Below are 20,123 nucleotides of genomic sequence, written 5' to 3'. Positions count from 1 at the left end.
TTCGCGCTGTTTGATTAAACTATCATTCATCTCAAATTGGTCTCATAATGTCAAAGTTACAAACAGAAAGCCGGAGTACGACATCATTAAAGAATGTAAAACTTAAAAAATGCGTTCTGCTGTTGGAAGAATTTATTCAAAATTGAAGGTATCGAGGTTATAATGACTGTCCTTGCGACGAATAAGCGGGAAATGGAAAGTACAGGACGACAAATGCAAAGCGCTGCAATTTAAGTCAGTTTATACTTAATTTTTTACCAAGTGCTGTTATGTCAAAATTGGTTTGAACCTTTTTACCCTCCCAGCATGTGGGCTACATCGTCACGACACCCAAAACCGTTTAGGGATCACTCCTTTCACAAATTTAGCAGGTCTACTGGTTTGCCGGGGGTCCCAGCTGAGCGCGTCTGTGTGCCATGGTGCACGAAATAAGGGTAACAGAGCTGCTTAATAAATCTATCGTGAAATTAGTAGTTCACGGACAGACATGTGTTCAGAGAACACCATTCCTGACATACACTTTCGAAAGACAGCGAGAAAAGGAACCGTCGAATTCTAACAGTGTTGGATATATTTCGCCTAGTATAGGATGACAAAAAAGTAACTTTGTGCGTGCAGTTGATACGAAATGAGCATTTTGATACTTATCTCGTACTAGTTTATATTTTCGTACTTGCAGGACTCGCTCACGTCGAGAATTTTCAACAAAAATATGACTGACGTTTGATTGTTAGAACAAAATTTTAAGGCGCACGGCTTGACTTCAAGATGTTCAAATACATTTGAGACCCAATTCAATCACGTATTGGAAACCTCATCAATGGCAGCCGACTACGCCTTCTTCATCCCCAGAAAACCACGAACAAAGATCATACGATTCATGTCGGATGCGAACAAACCATACAGAGACATGCCAGCAAAGGTTAATAGAGCGCCACATAGCGGCATTCCCAAAACTGCGCCAACAGGTTTCAAAGATCGTAACCAGAATGGCAGGACACAGCGTTATTACATTACTATGTCGGTTGCAAGTACACCGCGGACGGGGGAGGGGACACCTCGAGGTGGGCGGCTATGGGCTTCGTCGGCCCCTTCGACTCGGATATGCTATCAGGGACAGCTTGGACAGAACGCAGGGAGCGAAGCTCTAAGGGTAGAAGGGAGGTAAGCAACCCGTTTTTAATGTATACTCTATAAGAAGTCACTAACACTGCAAATCAAACTATCTCTCCTTTTTCATCACTCCCGGTTACAGGTTAATGTTAGACTCTGCAGCAGAAAAGGCCACCCGATGGTCAGGTTTTCATTTTGTTTGTTATTCAATATTGACGCATGAGAGGGTAGGAGAATTTGCTAATGGGCAGTAACTCACACGTTGTTTCCGCATCACAGATGATAGCACTGTCGAAACAATAACTCATCTACCTTTGTTTAGTATAAGGTAACATAAGCAAAACAATCCAAGCAGTACAGCTTACCCGTAGTTTATACCGACATTGGCAGTACGCTTTGACATTCCATGATTGCAGTCTTAGCCACAGCGGCGCCACTGATGTGCCAATATGTAGGTGACGTCATTTGAGATTTCCAGTGGTGGAATGGGTTAACTTGATCTAATAAAACTCGCCGCCGGCCAACCACCCAATGTCGGTGCACTGGTCGTAAAAAAGCAGCCGTTTCTTAAGGCTACTGCACCTTCTATTGATAGGCATCATACGAACATTGCCTTAACTGTGGTTGACAAGGCACCAGCAATCATTAAAATAAGACTGAGGGAATTAAACTTTATGGACATTTAATGACACTATTCCAGTATTGCCGATATTTTTGCTTTCATTGCATATTTAATGATCTCAGGTAAGGTTTTGTGACAATCACGGTTGAGTTCTTAGTACCGGTTTCTCTTTGTAAAATATCATCCGACCAAGAAAGAGAATTTTACGTTTCGCCAAATCTTACTTAAGCCACAACAGACAATGGCATAGTGTGGATAATTTCCCCATGGCATGACAAACCCTAAGCTCTTTGATATTTCTCACTAGAGACTAATGCACATATGCATAAACTGAGTTTATCCATGCATCAATTTACGGACGCTTTTCAATGAATCAATTTTAATGGACCATCCGATACGCACGACCAACTTATCAACGAAGAGTTGTGTTAGGAGGGGTGCAATCGAACAATCTCAACTGGGACCATCTCGAATGCTAATACGAATTTAACCTATCATTTAAAATCTACATTTGGCGAATTCTCCAATGCACCGTCACAGCAAAATACATTTACACTCTATTGCTAATTTCGACCCGATTTTCTAAGATTAGATGGTCCTAAATAGGTTTGTGCTTATCAAACAATTCACTCAATATTCAAATATCAATGTCTTTGGTATTTTCTTAATGGCCCAAAATGGCTTAGACATGTTAGATAAAGTTCGTAACTGGGTTTGGTTGGGTGACCTCACACTCAATTGTTACAACTACCCGATATGTTTATAACATTATAAAGTGATAAATCCATGAGACATAGATAGTAATCATGGTAGTGTGTGCAGGTATTTTATATGGATGGACATAACATTGGAAATATGGACATGATATTTCAGCCTTGGAGGCAATATTTCATCCCTGGACTAAATATTCCAGTAATGGACATGATATTCCACTATTGGCCATGGTATTTCAGTAATTGACACGGTTCAGTATTGGTCGTGATATTTGAGTAATGCACATGGTATTCCAGAGGAGAGCATTTCACGTGGAAAATTGTTGATTAGAACTCATAAGAACCTTTTTCTCGGATTCTTGGTGCCACTTTATGGGAGATCTGTTTTCTTGGTTAGGAATAATAATTTTCTTCTTGCTAACAATTATCTGACAAAACAAACACACTATTTCGTTTTGCATTCTGGACATCACTACCAGGAGTTGAGTTACAGGTGTTCCTGTGATCAAAGACCTTTGCAGACCACAGCAGACCAGACACAAACCATTATACGATTCATAGCTAAGGCCCAGACCTCTCTTGCAATAAGCCCTTAACAATAAGTGAAAAATGTAATGCTTACGTAAGAAAGAAAGAAGTGACACAGTGATGCGGTGAAAATACTTCTATAAGATAAGTGGCTAAGGAATTCCCCCGAAAGGCCAGCAAGGGAAGCTGTTCCTGTCAAAATTGAAAAATATACATCATGCGCTCAGCCAAATCATATCAATGGACGAAATAGCACCACCACCCTATCTCTTCACGAAATCTAGAGCGTGTAGGGTGTATTCAAAGGGATATTTAGACGGAGCAACCATGAAGCGGTTCATGCTAGCCTATGAGAGGAAGCGGGCGGCGACGGACCTTGACGAGGCCAGGATAGTAAGGTAGGGGTCACGTCTCCAGGCATAATTGGTCAGATATTTTGAATTTTTACCGCAATGCAATAATTATATTTTTAGCGAATTTTGAGAATAACTGCAATTCATGAAAATAAAAATAGCAAAAAATGCTTTTTGGGTGGCAACATCCGATAGAAATGTGTATTCTGCCAAAATAAGAATATCCCTTAAAGTCGGTGAGCTAGTTAAGTCAGCTCAATCCGAAGGGCTAAACTACTCATAACTGTCGTTCTGACATGCAACCATATACGACGACCCATCCATGTGAAGGAACTAGTGGCACTCCGAATAATGATTTAATGACCATATAACATGCACTTGTGCGCGGAAAATGCATGCCTACCAAAAATGATGGCCGTCATCAAATTTCACGAACTGTAGCTACTGTGATTGTCTTCTCATGCGGAAGAAAATTCATGTGAACGGCTATATAAGTATAACGAGATGAGTATCTCTTCTGTAGTGTTCACTGCTGACTTTGTTTATCATTCGTCAACACTTAAACAGTTAAGGAGAAATATTCATTACTACGGTCATGCAGGTAACCATCGAAACGGGTAGAAAACTTAATAAGCTAAGGTGGGGTGATATTGATCATGAGCGGGACTGTCGATACTCTGCTAACACACACCAGGCAAGCTGGATAGTTCCTTATAAGTACATTGTTCGGAAAACAAATCTTTTCTGAACGACTGGTGAAAATCTGTCATGACATCATTGAACAGTTCGAATAGCAAAGTACTTCTATTATAACAATTACAATGCATTAAAAGCAATTTTGACAATTTGACATCTACCCTTTGAATATGATTTATTTCTTGGCTAGCACTGTACTATAGATATATACATATAATAATTTGACATGACCCTAACCGAGTTCGCGCTAGTCGGAATTCATCAAGAATGACTGCCAGTACGCGAAGTCAGAAAATGAATGATGTACTGCATTAGATATCAATCGACAGCTAAGTAATTTATCATATCAATGTTGAAAGCATTTCGTAAGCGGATGGACACTTTGTCAACCATCGAGAGTACCTCACATTACCCTTGTTTAAGAAGTACAAGTTTAGGCTATGCTGGGTATGTTCAAAGGAACACCATAGTGAGTGACCATGAGGCGGTTTTCCTTTAGCTACGAGAGGAAAAAGGCGTTCTCGGAGCTTGCCGACGCCAACCTATTAAGGTAAGGGACACCCCATCACGTCCCCAGTGTTTTCTATTTCATGTCTCATTATATCGAGGCGCTGCTTAAATTTGACGAATTGGGCGATTCACAACTGCGGCCATGTGGATTTTACTAGACCTGAACAGTCCGTTCTGCAATTTGTCGTTATACGCAACCAGCAGTACCTAGAGCATCCCCTCCAGAGCATCTTGAACTATCCAGGTTGCTGTATCCTGACACAGTTGATTTTACCTTGATTTTGTCAAGATAGTCCGTGGCAGTTCACCGAATCGATGGTTTGGATGATTCAACTATGGTATAATGGTGATACATGATAGTAGTGTACATAATTACGAAATGTTCATCAGTTGTTATACCATACAATGATATTGCAAGTCTCATTCACACAAAATGTATGCTTTACGAAGGAATTGCCAAACATCGATTGCAGTGATAGGTTCTCGCTCTCATATTTCACTAACTGTGGTGTATTTTGTCATCACGCGTATTAAATCAGGAGATTGGCTCTTACATGATATGGTTGGTTCTCAGTCAAATTTATAGGGGGCGGTCGATAACAAAGCAACAGTGTTCTGATCGATAAGGTGTATTGCTGTATCGATCTTGCAGAAGGGCATGACAAGAGGCATTTTTAATAGTTTTAAATAACTTCAACAATGAGAATTTGATCAAAGGAATGTTGACAGTGTGGTGATACTTTGTCTAAAGAGACGGCGAGGTTATTATAAACTGGAACGCCTATTTTGCGATGGCGCCACGATAACATGACGATAGTGATTGAAATGAGGTCGCCGATCGGTTAAATTGCTATCATGTGTCAATGTATCAAGGCACAACCGCTGATCGCAGCAGATAGAATCGCCAGTTTGCGCGGCGCTTTAAAGTCGATTTCGACACACTGACTGCACGCGAAAATACCATAAGCAATGATAAATTACAATAAGATCCCAATGAACGACTGAAATATTTATCAGATCGAAGTTGAGAGCTTTTCATATTCATGTGTGATTGATGGCAATGTCCTACATGCTAGCTAGCTAGCCCACATTAAATGACCTTGGTTTGAAGAATGGAAGTAAACCTATAAATGTTGGGTCCTTTTAGATCAGAGCTTGTGATATTTTGACAATGTTATGGTATATGTGGGTTGGTGCTCGGCAGGTTAAATCAATCTCCTTTGACTTCGTGATGCATCCCACTAGGAGGCACAGACCACGAGACTTTGGCTGCATTTCTACTCTACATTTCATTTATTATGTGGCAATAACGTTGGTCGACCAATCAATGCAATTACAAAATAATCACATTTGACTAGTCAATAAGTTGCATCGACCTCCCTCTTTTAAATGTTGGCCAACACTTATATAAACACATCGTATTGGTGAGGCGAATTGCAGCAACATTTACTCAGCTACTGGCAGAGTTTTAATCCATTATTCGGCTCTTCGACCGCCGTAACCACACACGCATCTGAAGCTCAAATCGTTCTTTCAAATAATTAGTATTTCACTGTCTAACGCGACATTGAGGTGTGAATAGCAGCAAAAATATTATATCCATGCTGCGCAAGTTGTTTCAGTGGTCCATTGACTGCTTGTAGCTGTGTTATTCTAACGTCATTATTCAGCGATTCTAGTTCGATTCGAGAAAGTCAATCGATCTCATTGCGTATTCGATTGGTTCTCAACGGTATATTCTGTCTGGTAATGTTCTGTGTGAGATATGCTTGCCAACTTGCAGACTGCAGCTCAGTGTTACGCAAGGTCAACTCATGTCACCAACAACAAATTGCAAGTTGTCCCTCTTCTGTGGGTTTGGAACCACAAATTACTCAAAGGAATACTTTGAAAGTCTGCTTACAAAGTGTTGACCTGAGCCAAACATTGCATGTCTAAATAGCTTAACAAACCATTTGCATTTATGTCGTTATGCTTATCGACCAAATGCCAAGCTTACCTTATTGATACTGCAGGACTGACTGTATAAACAAAGAGAATCAAAACAATGAAACTAATCAAACAACTAAAATTTTGGAATTCGATTTTAATACTAAACGACAATCTTATTCCTAATACATTAAGACTTTAAGTCCACCTGAAAAAAAACGAACAAAGCTTTAACAAATTTAATTTAATGGACATTGTGATATCAATACATTTTCACCGATTGTGAGAACATTGATTTAATGGACATGACGGGTGGACTGGCGTCACTTTCGATCGATTTGGAAGGCAGCCTTCATGACATTCTTCATGAGTTACAACTTCTTACTGTGAGTTATCGCAGTCAACTAAACAGCAATGAAAATTGTAGTATCAGATAAACTTTATGCCTTCTAGTTGTTGGAATATTTTCATTGAAAGACAAGAATTGAAACTACATGTAGATGCCCCATTTGGCCTATGACTGCGATGAGGATTAACGTAAAATATAAAGATGGAAATCAAAACAAAAGGAGCACCAAGAAATAGTGACGGAGAGTAAGAACGGCTTAAAACGGAGTTACAGATCTCGAATTATTCTAAGTCACCAAGACTTGATGATGGACTACTTAAGCCTTACGAGAGCTAATGGGATCGAGACTGCAGGACGAATTATTCAGTCTTGGACATTCTAGCTAATTATGCAGATGGACTAAACTGGCTTTCATTGAATAATTTCTATAGTGAAGCGTTTACATGGACGATTGCGTTGGAACCACTGTTTTGCACGTGTTCAAGTGAGTGACAGCTAAGAGATATCGAACTTGAGATATATTTATCTTGGCATTGAGGCTTTAACTGAACCAACAAATCCGATTTTGAATTTCAGAGAAGGTACGATTATGTTTGCCATAGAGTATCAGTTTGCTGTCTATGTTGTTTTATTAAAGTGCGTTTTCAATTTGGATTGGAGCACCATTTTCGAAAGGAATGTTTGTGCCATAAGGGTTATCTTCAGATTAAATTCATCCTAAAAACTATCAAATGCAGTTTTTAAAACCGTGTATAATCTTAAAGCTCATGAAATGCTCATACATTCACTTGGATATTTCAATTAGGTAGGCTGCCGTAGAGGATAATAACACACATACGGTTCTTTATCCAAAGGATTTAGTAATAAGAAAGCACTACTGTTACCCCCAAAAAAAGATTTTCGATCAATATCACCACTGACGAAATCTTTTGTGACAATACTATGAGAAGAACTTTCCAAAGTTGTTCACCTTCATAGAATAACGGGACTGGTTTCTTACTAAGATATATATTCATCGAACATAACGTTTCATTGATCAAAATAGATTTGTAATTACGAATATTGTATTCTCAAAGGAAAACAACAACAACATATGTTGAAATATTCATTATTGTTCCAAATTGATATCGATAATGTCGACAGGTATTCAATTAATGACTGATCAAAGTGATTATTGAGTTGCAAAGTGTACAAGGCATAGTTACAAGATCAGTCAAAGGAATTCACGAAGCGATAACGTAAGCGGAGCGATTCAACTTGACCTCAAGGCGACATAACAATTATGTGCTCATAAGCTTGAGGGATCCAGATGATTAAAACTGTGACACAAAACTAACCCTTGATAATAAGGAACCATTTGATAGTGGATGAGTGTAATTCAGGGGCCTGAGTGACACATTTGCAACAGCCAAAGGAAGAAGAACATTTGTTGGGCAATATCGTTGGAGAGGGAGTTCGTGTAACAATTCATTTATTTAAGGGGATATACGAACTGACTTCTGTGTGATATGAGAACCTGTGGTCAGCACGTAGGATACACGAGGTTCTGGTAGTGATCATATTTTACTGCGAAGGTGCACACTATGCATTGCCCATGCCAAACCTTTGTTATCAAAAAAGATAGACCACGCGGATTAGTCAGGATTTGTATATAGATTATATGGATTACAGATTGCGAGATTTGATATCTGTGAAAAGCGTATATCTATCAAACGACACGGACAAGAAGTGTAACAACTGGATATATTTTCATTAAAAGAGACTTAACTAATCACTTGCCATGCATAACAGTTGGTTATATTTCTCGCAGCAGAGTGTTGCAGATAAAGTCAAGGAAAGGCATTGTGTCCCTCTGTACTGGAAAATGTAAGTACATGTAGTTCCATTGTTCATGAGTTTTAATACCGAAAAGGAGAACAGTAAAGTGGTCATATTCATTTAATGATGAAGCACCTCTTTAGTCAAGCTGTGAGAAATCTTTCTGAAAAGTACCTCTTTTCGTTATCTCGGGGATTTTACACCCTAGCTGTGAACTCAACGTCGATCGTAAAGATCAACAGCCTGGCCGACACACAGCACTAAAAATATGGTGTATGAATGCTAAAAGCATTATATATTTGTACCTTCGTGTAAAACGGGTACTATAAGTAATAATCACAAAGAAAATGCCTCGACGGCGCATGATATTTGTAGTTAAATATCAGATTGAATAGATGGCGCCGTCAAAGGCACATTTCATTCTGTATATGTAATTGAAATTATTGAAGATTGCACGCATTGCAAATTGGTGAACCGTACACAGTGATAATTGAAATTAATAATTTATAAGGCAAATTGATATCATGATATGGAATGCTAGCACCCAGTCAACTTGGTCGTCCAATACTGAATGGTATATTGAATGCCAGTGAACTCTTTCGTCCTACATTTATGCCCTGCTAGTTTCTGCAATGCAAGTGGGACGCACCAAAATCCAACTTTTCGCTCAAACCTTTATTTCTTACAGTGTCGACTATTGAAATTATCATTAAAGAATCACCCGCTATATTTGCAGATTGGCTGACCAAAGTGTCACCTATAGTCACTTTATGACTGATACACTAAATCACTAATAAAATGTCTCGAACACTGTTGTTTTATAAACTATTCCATGAAATTCCTTCTCGTGACCTATCAAAGAGAGTCACCGTGCCATGGTCATACACTCTCCGATGTGTTGTGTACACGCATTCAAAGAATACATTATATTCGTATATTTATTCTTAAACATTTAAAACATTCATTCGAAACCCGAAGGTTGTTTTTGTGCATCCATCTGAATGTCTCAATATGCCAATATTGGATTTGAGGCTTAGTGGCATGAAGACTGGATTATCATGGGCAAAGCATTAAGTACTGAATATGTTCTAGGTCTAAAGATGAATCAACATTTACTTGTAATGGGCATATCAACCTGCTGTTAGGGTAATATTTGTCTTTGATAAACGCGTCTCCTTAAATAAAGTCTTACACTGGGAATCGTCATGTGAATTCTTGAGATTTTAAGTGAAAGAATCCAACCTGCTTTAGCTAAAAAAGTTGCTCCAAAAAAATAATGAAAAAAAGGAATCGGAAAGCATGGTATGGTTTGGGGAGGGGGTTGGGTGCGTATCTATGTTCACCTGTTCACTTCGGGATACGTCTAGTACATGTACATTCACTATTTCTAATCAAGTCACCGGCTCCACAGAAGCCTTAATGCCTTAAGCCTAAGGAGTAATTCGAATTATGGTAATGCGTTTGAATATAGACAGTGTCCGTCTTTTTTTCAATAAAATAGAGAAGTTAGAGAAAAGAGAAGGATGGATACCGATGGCTAGTGATAAGCACAGTTACATGTAGCCATTCACCAAACTACGACATTTTGTCGTACTAATGCATCAATCATTTAGGTAATAGGACTTATAGACTTCAGCAGGTAGCATTCTAAGTTAAACGATATTGCTTATTTCCCTATAGCAACAGACATTTATTCAAAAGTTACAACACATCGAATGCTAAAACTGAAATCGATATTTAGATGCCTACTTTGTCGCAACATCAAACAAATACTAGTCGCATTTACGCCCTCGCGCATACCTTGCTTTTTATGCTTTTATTTGTGTTTCATAGGAGCTGCAAGCCTAAAATTCGACAACGACATTGCCACTGATTGGTTTTTGTTCACGACAGGAACGTTCTGAAGCATCATGGATTTCGACAATATCATCGCAATTTGATTCTTGGCAAACTATCATGATTACACTTAGGCTACATTTCAAGTCATGAAGTGTCTCAAGTTTGGTTTAAATCATTGTCTCAACTGATTTTACAGACATAACGTTCTCTGTCATGCCAGCTACACGTTCTTGACTCTCCGATTTCATTAAATAATGTAAAAACAAATAATCAGCTCTGGCTTTTTTTTCGTATAAAATAACAGGTAGGCGTAAATGATATTGCAACGAACGACCTAGTATGAGCAGTAAGAAGAAAGGCTTCTTGTTTTCGTTTGGCTAGTTTTTCGCACCATTCATTTTGTTTTCAATATTTACCTTAACGAATCCATTATAAGGCAAACCGGGTTTGGCAAAGTTTATATCAGTAACTTAACAAACTGTTACTTAGTTTTACAAACACATGTGAAACACTACACCTGCCATGCAATGATTGGAAGCAAGAACTAGGCATGGACATTTTGAATTAAATCTCTATAAAAAAACCACCCATATCATTTAGTCAGTCGGTTCGGGATGGCATGTATTATTCTAATGGGCGCTATCTCGACTTTATTTATTCTTGGTTATATCAACATTGCTTGTCAAACTGTGGTAGGGGAAAATGCTTTAAATATTTTAGAAACCTTCAAAATTGGCCTGGAACTTGGTGTCAAAGTGTTTACCATTTGATAATGAATTGGATCGTTGATGCATTAGCAACTGGCGATAACCCACAATCTTAGAGAGGTTAAACTCAAGAATGGCATTAGAAAAACAAATTTAAAGAAGGTTTTTCAAAATATGGATGAGCTTTAGACAGCTTCGATTGGCAGTATTAAATGCTCAGACAAAACGCGCCATATCCGTGGACAATGTGCTTGAATTGGATAACAAATATGTATTGGTTACGGCATTAAACATACAAAGAACCCACCAATATACGAAAACATAAATTATCTATTAACAAAATCCACAGGCACCATCAATTTTTATTGCAAACACTTCACTTCATAAAATCACAGCTATTCTTTTTCACAGTGGGGAGACTTTAGTGTGTTATATCGATTCCTTCATTAAAGATATGAGATATTCAGTTAATTGTGTTGATTAGGGTAGTTAGTGCTTATAATTTTGTTCATGAAAGACTAGGAAATCTCCAGTGACAGGCTTGACTATTTGACTAGAGGTTCTTTATCATAAAAACCTAACGAAGGACGTACTCTCACTGAAGGTGTTTTGACTGAGTATTTATCCTCACTTGGTGTATTGGAGAGTGGCTAACATTGGAAACCGCACTCAACATAACGGCCGGTCACACAGTACTTATGACAGCCATGGATACATGAACTCGGGAGAATAGGCGTAGGGTCAAGAATAAAAGGAGGTTTATCAATTCGTGCTTGTGTTACTACCAACAGCGGTGCTTGTTTGAAATGTGTGGTTATGATTTTCATACGATATGCTCGTTTTGAAATGATTAGTGGCAGACAGTAACATCATCTTGAAGTAATACTTAGCATGCCTACAACTTTACGTGAACATTTGCTCTAGAAATAGTACAGTTACAACGCGCCCAACATGAAAATGACGCTGTTTATCACACAGTTCTGTTTCGAACGTTGATAGTGTTATACAGACGGTTGAGTCCCCAGTGATCATATGTTTTAATCTGCTATGACAAGAAATGAATGTACTTCGATAATTCAGTTCCGATTTAAAGATTTATTATTGGACAATTTATTTCTAGTTGTAATCTCACATGTTCTTATTCATGTCCTAACAGTGAACACATCGGATGTTTCAGACAAGGAAGTAGTTTGGTGATGAATTCAAGTCAGATTAGGAAACCTATAGGGTCATTGATCCAGTTAGGACAGGTCTTAGCATGGTATTGGTCACCTTATATGTGTTTTTGCATCTATTGATGCATCTTGACAAACGATAAGAATTGCAGAATCAAACACCAATAGCACCTGACAGGGACTGCAAAGACATTGGTAAACTGGATTTGCAGTCAGTTCGAATATTATACGAAATCATATCAATTGGCGGGTGTTCTTAGAACCTTTTTTGAACTTGGTGTAGTCTTGAATTGAATTTTGTTTTATTTTTGTACATCGACAAATAATGCATACACAATAGTTCCAATGATAGAACCAGAGGATTATTGCAAAAAAAAGACATGTCTGGACGTTCGATCTTATTTATGATTCTAATCCAAAACATCGTGTGTCAAGTTATTCAAAGGCGATCATTGAAGGATTTACGATATCGGATTTAATCACAACAAATTTAGATTTTCTGTCGATTTAAACGTCCGACAAACGATTATTGTGACATGCACGGTTTGATTCATCGTTATATTTGTTTATGTGCATTCCTAAGGACTTTTGTCAGTCAAACGTTCATAATGGTATTATCATGAATGAAGGTAGTCTTCTATTCTCGATCAATGGCCTCACTTTGTGACAAATGGATAGAATTTATTGAATACGTACAAAAAATATCGGCAGGCTTTAAAATTCTTCGAGAAAGAAAGAGGATTTAACAAACCGTAGCCACAATAAAAGTGAAGAACAGCTTATTACACATCCAACAACGCTTAGCGATGCACAAACAGACCCTAAGCGGAGTATCATATTGGATTATTGGAACTTTCAGTCTGCTAAGTGAGATTTGCTTTTCGTTTGATGATCAAACACACCCAAGTTCGATTTGTCAAATAGTATAGACGATGTACACACGAAAGGAAAACGATTGTTTTCGTACGTCACACTGTCTATCTGGTATTCCTGGGCAGTTCTTTGACTAATTAGGATGGAACACGTATTCAGACGAATTATAAACACTGCAGGATTTCATTTTCGTACCATAGTCAAACACAACGGCTATTGATCAGTGCTGATCATTGATCAGCTATTCGCCAGTTAGAAGAGACGCAATTCAATTCCGTGTGACACATCTTCTAATTCTCTTACTGGACAGACACTTGTTGTTTAGGTTGTATAGGAATAATTCCATAGAATATATTCCATTTTTTGGACGGATGCAAAACTACACACTGTCTGTTACGTGGCAGAGTTGACATTTAGAACTTTGATGGATAACGCTTATAAGGTGAACACCCAATGCACACTTGTTTTCCTTTTGGAAATAGTTTGTCTAACTTCATTGGATTGTTGGACTTTTTGGATTGACTAACGGAAATAAACTCTATCGTCTTCAGCTAATCTTTCTCTGGAGCTTCTTGGAATGAACTTGATTTAACGTTTGGATTAAGGTACTATATATTACATGCTCTTGGACTACTCCTGATTACGTACTAAATCTATTGGTTTAACAGAACTAGACTAACATTTACATCCTTTAATTTCAACTTGAAGATCAACTTATTCTGCATTTGGTACGAAGCAGTGGGTGCTGCTACCATAAACATAAACATAGTTGACGATTTGAAATAACGGAGGAGACATATTTAAGTTATATCATATATAAAACGCCATTTCCTTGACATGACTATAACTGAGCTTGATTGCTATCTACAATGGACACAAAATGACTCTGACAGATAATTCTGAAGATATGATTTATCTCAATATGACGAAATCAAAAAGGATTAAATTTCTCAAGGAAACCGAGGAGATCTCGGACGGGAGTAGCTGTTGTAGTTTGCCGATGATACCACAGGCATATCATCGCATCGAGGATGTAGATACTAATAGGTATGTAAACTGCATACATCGCATAAAAACAAAAATCGTAGCAGTGCCATAATTATTTCTGAGCAGTCGATCTAATGTCCTTTTACTGTCTTATCTAATACAGGCATGAAAAAATTACATAGTAGCAGATATGCATTCTCAGTCCGGACAATTTCCTAAAAGGGTAACGTTTCTAACGTGTTAGCCATTTCGGCAACCGGTTTCCCAAACCTGCACTGCATTTACTAAACTAGCCATGCCCCGTTTCACAAGCCGAATAATTTTTGGGGGGCTACAAGCAACGATATTTCAGAACATCCTTCTTATTCTTCTTCGGGGTTCACTCTGCACTTGGTTGTGTTGTGCTCTAGGGAGTATTTCTGCTACAAGGCGGGAAGAACGTTTTTACTTGCCACAACGGTTAGCTGGGCACCACGTGGGTTTATAGGACTTTCAGAACCAGGAATTTAAGCCATGCCGGTGTAGAAGTTTAAAATGTCCTAGGATAAAATGTCCGAGAAGAAAGGATTCTATTATGCGCTGAGCTATTGACGGTCATTGCCTCTATAGAACCATATGCCATAATCTGTCAGAATACAATAGGCCCGGACACTTTTTCTAGGGGGGACACTTTTTACTTTTACACCGGTTCATCCAGAAATACAATCCTGTGTTCTCCCAGGGATCGAAACTGGGCCCGATTGCGTAGCTACCAGTTTTACCAGGCTCCTCTTTCTTTATATGATACATGAAGAGGTGGGTTTTTTAACCCAGGGCAGAATAGGTTCTCAACATTCTTTCACTTAAATAGCAATATCAAGAAGGATTTCTTACAATCAGAAACACTATGACTAATCAAAACGTATCAAATTACCGTTGCCCCAAGGGAAACATTAATTGAATTGAATCAATATAACGGCCGAAAATCAACTCAAATCGTCGTGGCAGGGGAGTAGGTTTATCGTATTCAAAACATTAATAGTTTACAAAACCATTGAACCATTCCAAACTAAATATACATGTGATCGATATTAGTCTTTACCTTCAATTCAATTATTGTAGACGTTGCAACAATATTTCATTAATGGTAGAAATTATTTCTGAAGCACATTCAATGACATGCTTTCAGATTTCTTCCACGTTTCTATACACAGCCCAAAAACGGGTGCAAATATTCCTCCCTTATATTCAGCAAGGCTTGATACGATATACTCCCTGTAGAGTATTACACTACGCTACGTAGGCCATATCTAACACAAAATGCAGTTGAGCAGAAAGTACTGTTTGTCCGTTCAAAAGCCTATAAGATCATATTTGAGAACTATTGAGAGTGACTAAGTAAATCGTCTTTACAATGAGGTTGTCAAGTGTTTTTATTGAACATATTCGCATTTATCACTCTCGTTGTGTTTTGAATCATCAACAGTAAGAAGAAGGCACTGAAAACACTTCTTGTGCTGTCGAAGTGTGGTCGCAATTATAGCAGATATATCACAACTCCACTCCATTCAAGTAACAACACTTTCAGCAATTCATGACATACTTTACATAGCACATAGAACTTGCTCATTGCCGTATGGACGAAACAGGGCACTCCCCAAATCTTTACTATCCATCAGCAGTAGGTACTATCCGGCACATTTGCAAAGAGGAGAAGAAGCTCTATATCCTCTTACGATCCTCCCCAAATTTTTCACATACAGGTGTCAGCAAGCCTCTGGTAACTACTAAGGATTGTCTCTCCTATTGCTTACGCCAATATTCACTCAAAAACTGAGAAACAAAACATCAAAATCTTCCCACTCTTCTACTTTCAGAATGATGGAAAGGGCTGGGTTCACCCGGACCATGACGAGCCAAGACACTCGCACATGGTTCGAGGATGACCGTTATACCACGCAGCGGCAGGCTGACTACCTCACGAAGCTCCGGCGACTGCGGTCAGAGCTCATCAATCAAGAAAGCAGCAACTTAACTAACGCCATGGATCGGTTGAACAACCAGCAGATCCAAGGGAAAGATTCGCGGCCGATGAAACTCAAGGGCGGGAGACGGAATCCACTTATGGACAGCGGCCCCGACTCCTTTCCCTCGCGACACATGCGGCTCATGCAGGAGAAACATCAGAGGATACTTCAGCATCGTACAAGGAAAGCATCACCGAAGTTGGAAACGATTGAAGGGAAGCAGCTGGTCGATCCGACGCTCAAGGACGACAATGGCTCCACCACGTCGAAGTCTCGCTCAGAAGGAGACGAGACTGCGCGTGATCTCGTGCGGAGGATGCATAAGGAGAAGGATATTGCTCCAGTGTTCCGCAACCTCATTCAACCTACTCATAGTATCCCGAATATCGGTACGCGCGCACTCAGACGGTCTGATAAAGAACTTAATATAGACTCTGAGCAAAATCCGAACGCGTCAGACAGCGCTTGCGTCAAACCGCTGAATATTCCAAAAAGGACACCTTACGGGCAAAAGGATTACAAACTTAGGGGACTTTTGGATGGTAGCAAAGACGAAATGGTTGTGAATCCTGCCGCCTTGCAGTATCTGAATTATCAGTACGATGAACAGAGCGGCGGATACTATGTACCTGTGTCAAGCCCAGTAGAGGGCATGACGGCAGAAGAAGCTGACTCAGTTGGGAACGGGTCATCGGAAACTCTGTTCAGACTTGAGAGAATACATATACCGAACACAGAGAGGCATGCCGAAAATTTGTCATATCACAAGCCGAAAGCGCGGCCTAGGGTGATCGTTTCTGACCCCAAGAACATCCCAGTCTACAAATCTTCTGTTGACGACGAAGAAGGGCCAGACTCACGTTTTCCCGAGATTCATACTAAAAAGTTACAACGGAATCGAGGAAATCCGGAAAATAACCCTCTCGAAGGTTTTAGATCAGAATCAAAGAAACAGATTGTTGTGGAAATGCCCAATATAATGTTTATGCCGAGCACGCCGGAGCCACCTTACGACTCCGAAGATAACTATTTGCGCCAAGGCCCTCTGACCAAAGCCCTGACCCAAAATAAAATTCGCGAACGTGAGGTTAGGAACTTGTTGCAGGATGTTAAGGATTTGAATCAAATTACTGAGCAGTTGGAGGAGAGAGCAAAGATAGAGGAAGCTAATAGATGAGACGCAGAAACGCGTTGTGGGACAGAGCTTTAACTTTAGGTCTGATCCACTGCTCCTCTATTATGTACGAGCATGCACCTTGAGTAAATTGGTCCCATGTCCTACATCCATGGTTGTTCGAAGCCTGGGTTCACAGTGTGTCGGCTTCAAAGTGGCCCAAGTTCAGCCTACTAGAGGTGGTCACGTTTTGATGACAGGTAACAGTGTGGTGTAGTGTATTCATGTTTAACCTTTCAATGTGCAGGGCCGGGTGTCTGAGTAAGAGAAATAGTATCAACAAAAACCTATTGGTAGTTTATCACACTGAGCGGTAAAGGAAACTGATAGATAGATTGATAGTGGATTGCTCAACAAGGGGCGCATGGATGTTCCAAGAAGAGTTCAAATTCTAGGCAAAATGTATTTACAAAACTTTATTTCAGTACATCAAATCAAAACCATTCGGGACAAAAAAGTATCATCTGGATGCAAATCATTCGGAAAATCACACAACCATTCATCCGCTGTTACAGAGGGCACGGAAAGAGGCCCATTCGATGGGAACAGAAGTGGTTTTCTTTTATGTGCTTTGCATTTTCTGTCTCAACGTTTTTTTGATTAAATGTACTCATGAAGATCCACACATACTAACGAAATAGTTTGACTTAAGTTGACTTATAACTGAACGAAGCCACGTGTCTCTGAAACGCCTTCATCAATGCCTTCCTCGTAATTTATCTATCTATTGACATTAGTAAAGCCGGTATATGTTACAGCGTTGAGCCAGAGCTTTCACGAGTTGTCGTGCAGGTTAAGCTCGCTGTTTTCCAAGTGTCAGGCAAACATAATGTTTATTCATTAAAAAACAAACCAAAACCACATGCATGCTGTTAGTCTTAAATTTGGTTCAGCTTTATTCGTATACGCCAGCATCTCTTTAACAAATATCATCATCAAGTTAATCTTAAATTTGATAAACAAAGTCCTGCACTCGCTGAATCCGAATGCCTCAGCTAAATCCAATCGTCATTAGTTTTTCAAACTGCCGCACTGTGACAGTTTCACCATTGCTCACCAGGATCGCATTTGTTCCGCAAGCACATCAATCCCTCGTCCTCGCAGCATTCAGTGGTATCGTAGCAATGCTTACCGGCCCTGTGACACGCCCCCCTAGAAAAAAATGAAATGCTCGTTACACTACGGTCCCCACTGTATGATCCTGACTTTCAACAAGGGGAAGTTTTTCGGTGTTAATTCAAGGGACTTTCTAGCTCACACCCTCGTGCAGATCAGCGCCGTCCATCCAAAATCTCATTTATAAGTCAAGGCCCTGTCAAGAGGATCGTAATCGCTTTGGTGTCATTATATCAAAGAAAGTGAATACATAAAACCAACATTTGTTTGAGGGATAGACATTCTTCTTCTTCCTCTTTGCATGCAATAAGATTGTTGAAATGCTGTAGAAATTATCTGAAGGCGCATTAGACCTCTTGTGATGTCGCTCTGAGTTTAATTCCAAAGCTCACCACAGGTCGTTACGTAAGTGGCTCTCTCGTTTAACCGTAGCGTGTCACACTTACATTGGATGAGCTTCAACCTGACTACGGTCCACAAATATTTCATTCAGGATATCTTTTGGTGCAGCATGGCCTAGAAGAAAAGACAAATGCGATGATCAGACAATATCATGACTGAAAAAGTCGATGTATGTAACAGAAAGGGAAGTCCCTTTTATTAAACATTTACTCTAATTTCATCGATCACCATTAACTCTAGTTTCAAGCAGGCCCCCAAAATGATCACAATATTCATTCGATGGCATGCAACATGTTCAACAACGTTCCGATTAGATAGACAATGGGTTGGCGGCACAAATTTGTCAGATGTGTGTGATGACATATTTCGTCGACGATCGGTGAAACTTGACTGAGAATAGTTGTGGATTAAGCCTATCACCTAAATGCAAATATCTCCTAATCATTTTCTACGAGAATTATACTAATAATCAATGCAATTTTTAATGATTTAATTAATACTTTTGTGGACTGGGAACGACTTATTTTGATGAACGGTGCAAGAAGTGGTCTAATCCAGGCCCTAGAACAAAAATGCCAAGATTCAACTGACTGCCGTCAGTCGATCGCCTAACCAGAGGCTAAACAGAGTTTACCTTGGCCGCTGCATTAATTTGGTCTCAGCTGAATAGAATGGCTGCAAAAGACAATATGGAACAATAATAAATGTCGAATCGTAAAACTGTTACTTACTCTGTAGAACGGCTACACTGATAACCACAAGAAGTAACGCATGTTTCAACTTCGCAGCCATTTTCAAGGATATATCACTATTCCGCTTTCGATATTCTCTCCTCGTGTCACGTTCGCTCTGATAAGTATCAATCGTGTGTGGGCTTGTGCTCATCAAAGGGCACTATTAATATGTTAGAATTACACAAGAACCATCCCATCTCATCCTGCTTGTTGCAGTCACTAGTAGATGTTGGATGGCATGTCTACACGCTTGTTCGGTTAACTTAAAATGCATACACTCGCATTATCATAAACGCGATAAACGGCACACCCTGCCCATATATTTCATTCATAATGCATTAGGGTAATAAATGTTCATGCTGACGTCCTAATTAGGCCTTCCTAGCTAACTTCACTGGCCCTATCTCAACATTTCTTATTTGCCAGGATGGGTACATGTTGGACTAATGTCACAACCAGAATGCTGGCTAATCAAAAAA

General features: G+C 39.4%; 1 protein-coding gene across 6 annotated transcripts; it reads left to right on the top strand.

Annotated features, from left to right (window-relative positions):
• The first annotated feature begins 954 nt into the window (after positions 1-954).
• On the top strand, positions 955-18,156 carry LOC135500023 (uncharacterized). Of its 6 annotated transcripts, none has more exons than XM_064791152.1 (3): positions 4,284-4,472; positions 13,351-14,272; positions 16,069-18,156. In XM_064791152.1, exons 2-3 carry the CDS (start codon positions 14,106-14,108, stop codon positions 17,393-17,395), a joined length of 1,494 nt encoding a protein of 497 aa, XP_064647222.1. In that variant the 5' UTR covers positions 4,284-4,472; positions 13,351-14,105; the 3' UTR covers positions 17,396-18,156. The 6 variants fall into 6 exon arrangements, with proteins under 6 accessions (XP_064647225.1, XP_064647224.1, XP_064647222.1 ...); XM_064791153.1 differs by lacking the exon at positions 4,284-4,472 and adding an exon at positions 12,760-13,219; XM_064791155.1 differs by lacking the exons at positions 4,284-4,472; positions 13,351-14,272 and adding an exon at positions 955-1,164.
• The last annotated feature ends 1,967 nt before the right edge of the window (positions 18,157-20,123 follow it).

Source organism: Lineus longissimus, chromosome 15, assembly GCF_910592395.1.
Source record: "Lineus longissimus chromosome 15, tnLinLong1.2, whole genome shotgun sequence".
NCBI lineage: Eukaryota > Metazoa > Nemertea > Pilidiophora > Heteronemertea > Lineidae > Lineus > Lineus longissimus.
Note: the sequence above shows the minus strand (reverse complement) of the source record. Positions and strands in the feature narration are given on the sequence as shown.

Excerpts from the sequence above, each read along its gene's own strand:
- LOC135500023 (XM_064791152.1), top strand. The coding sequence starts at position 14,106 with ATGACTCTGACAGATAATTCTGAAGATATGATTTATCTCAATATGACG. Across the intron at positions 14,273-16,068 it reads GAGGATGTAGATACTAATAG|AATGATGGAAAGGGCTGGGT; the intron begins GTATGTAAACTG and ends TTCTACTTTCAG.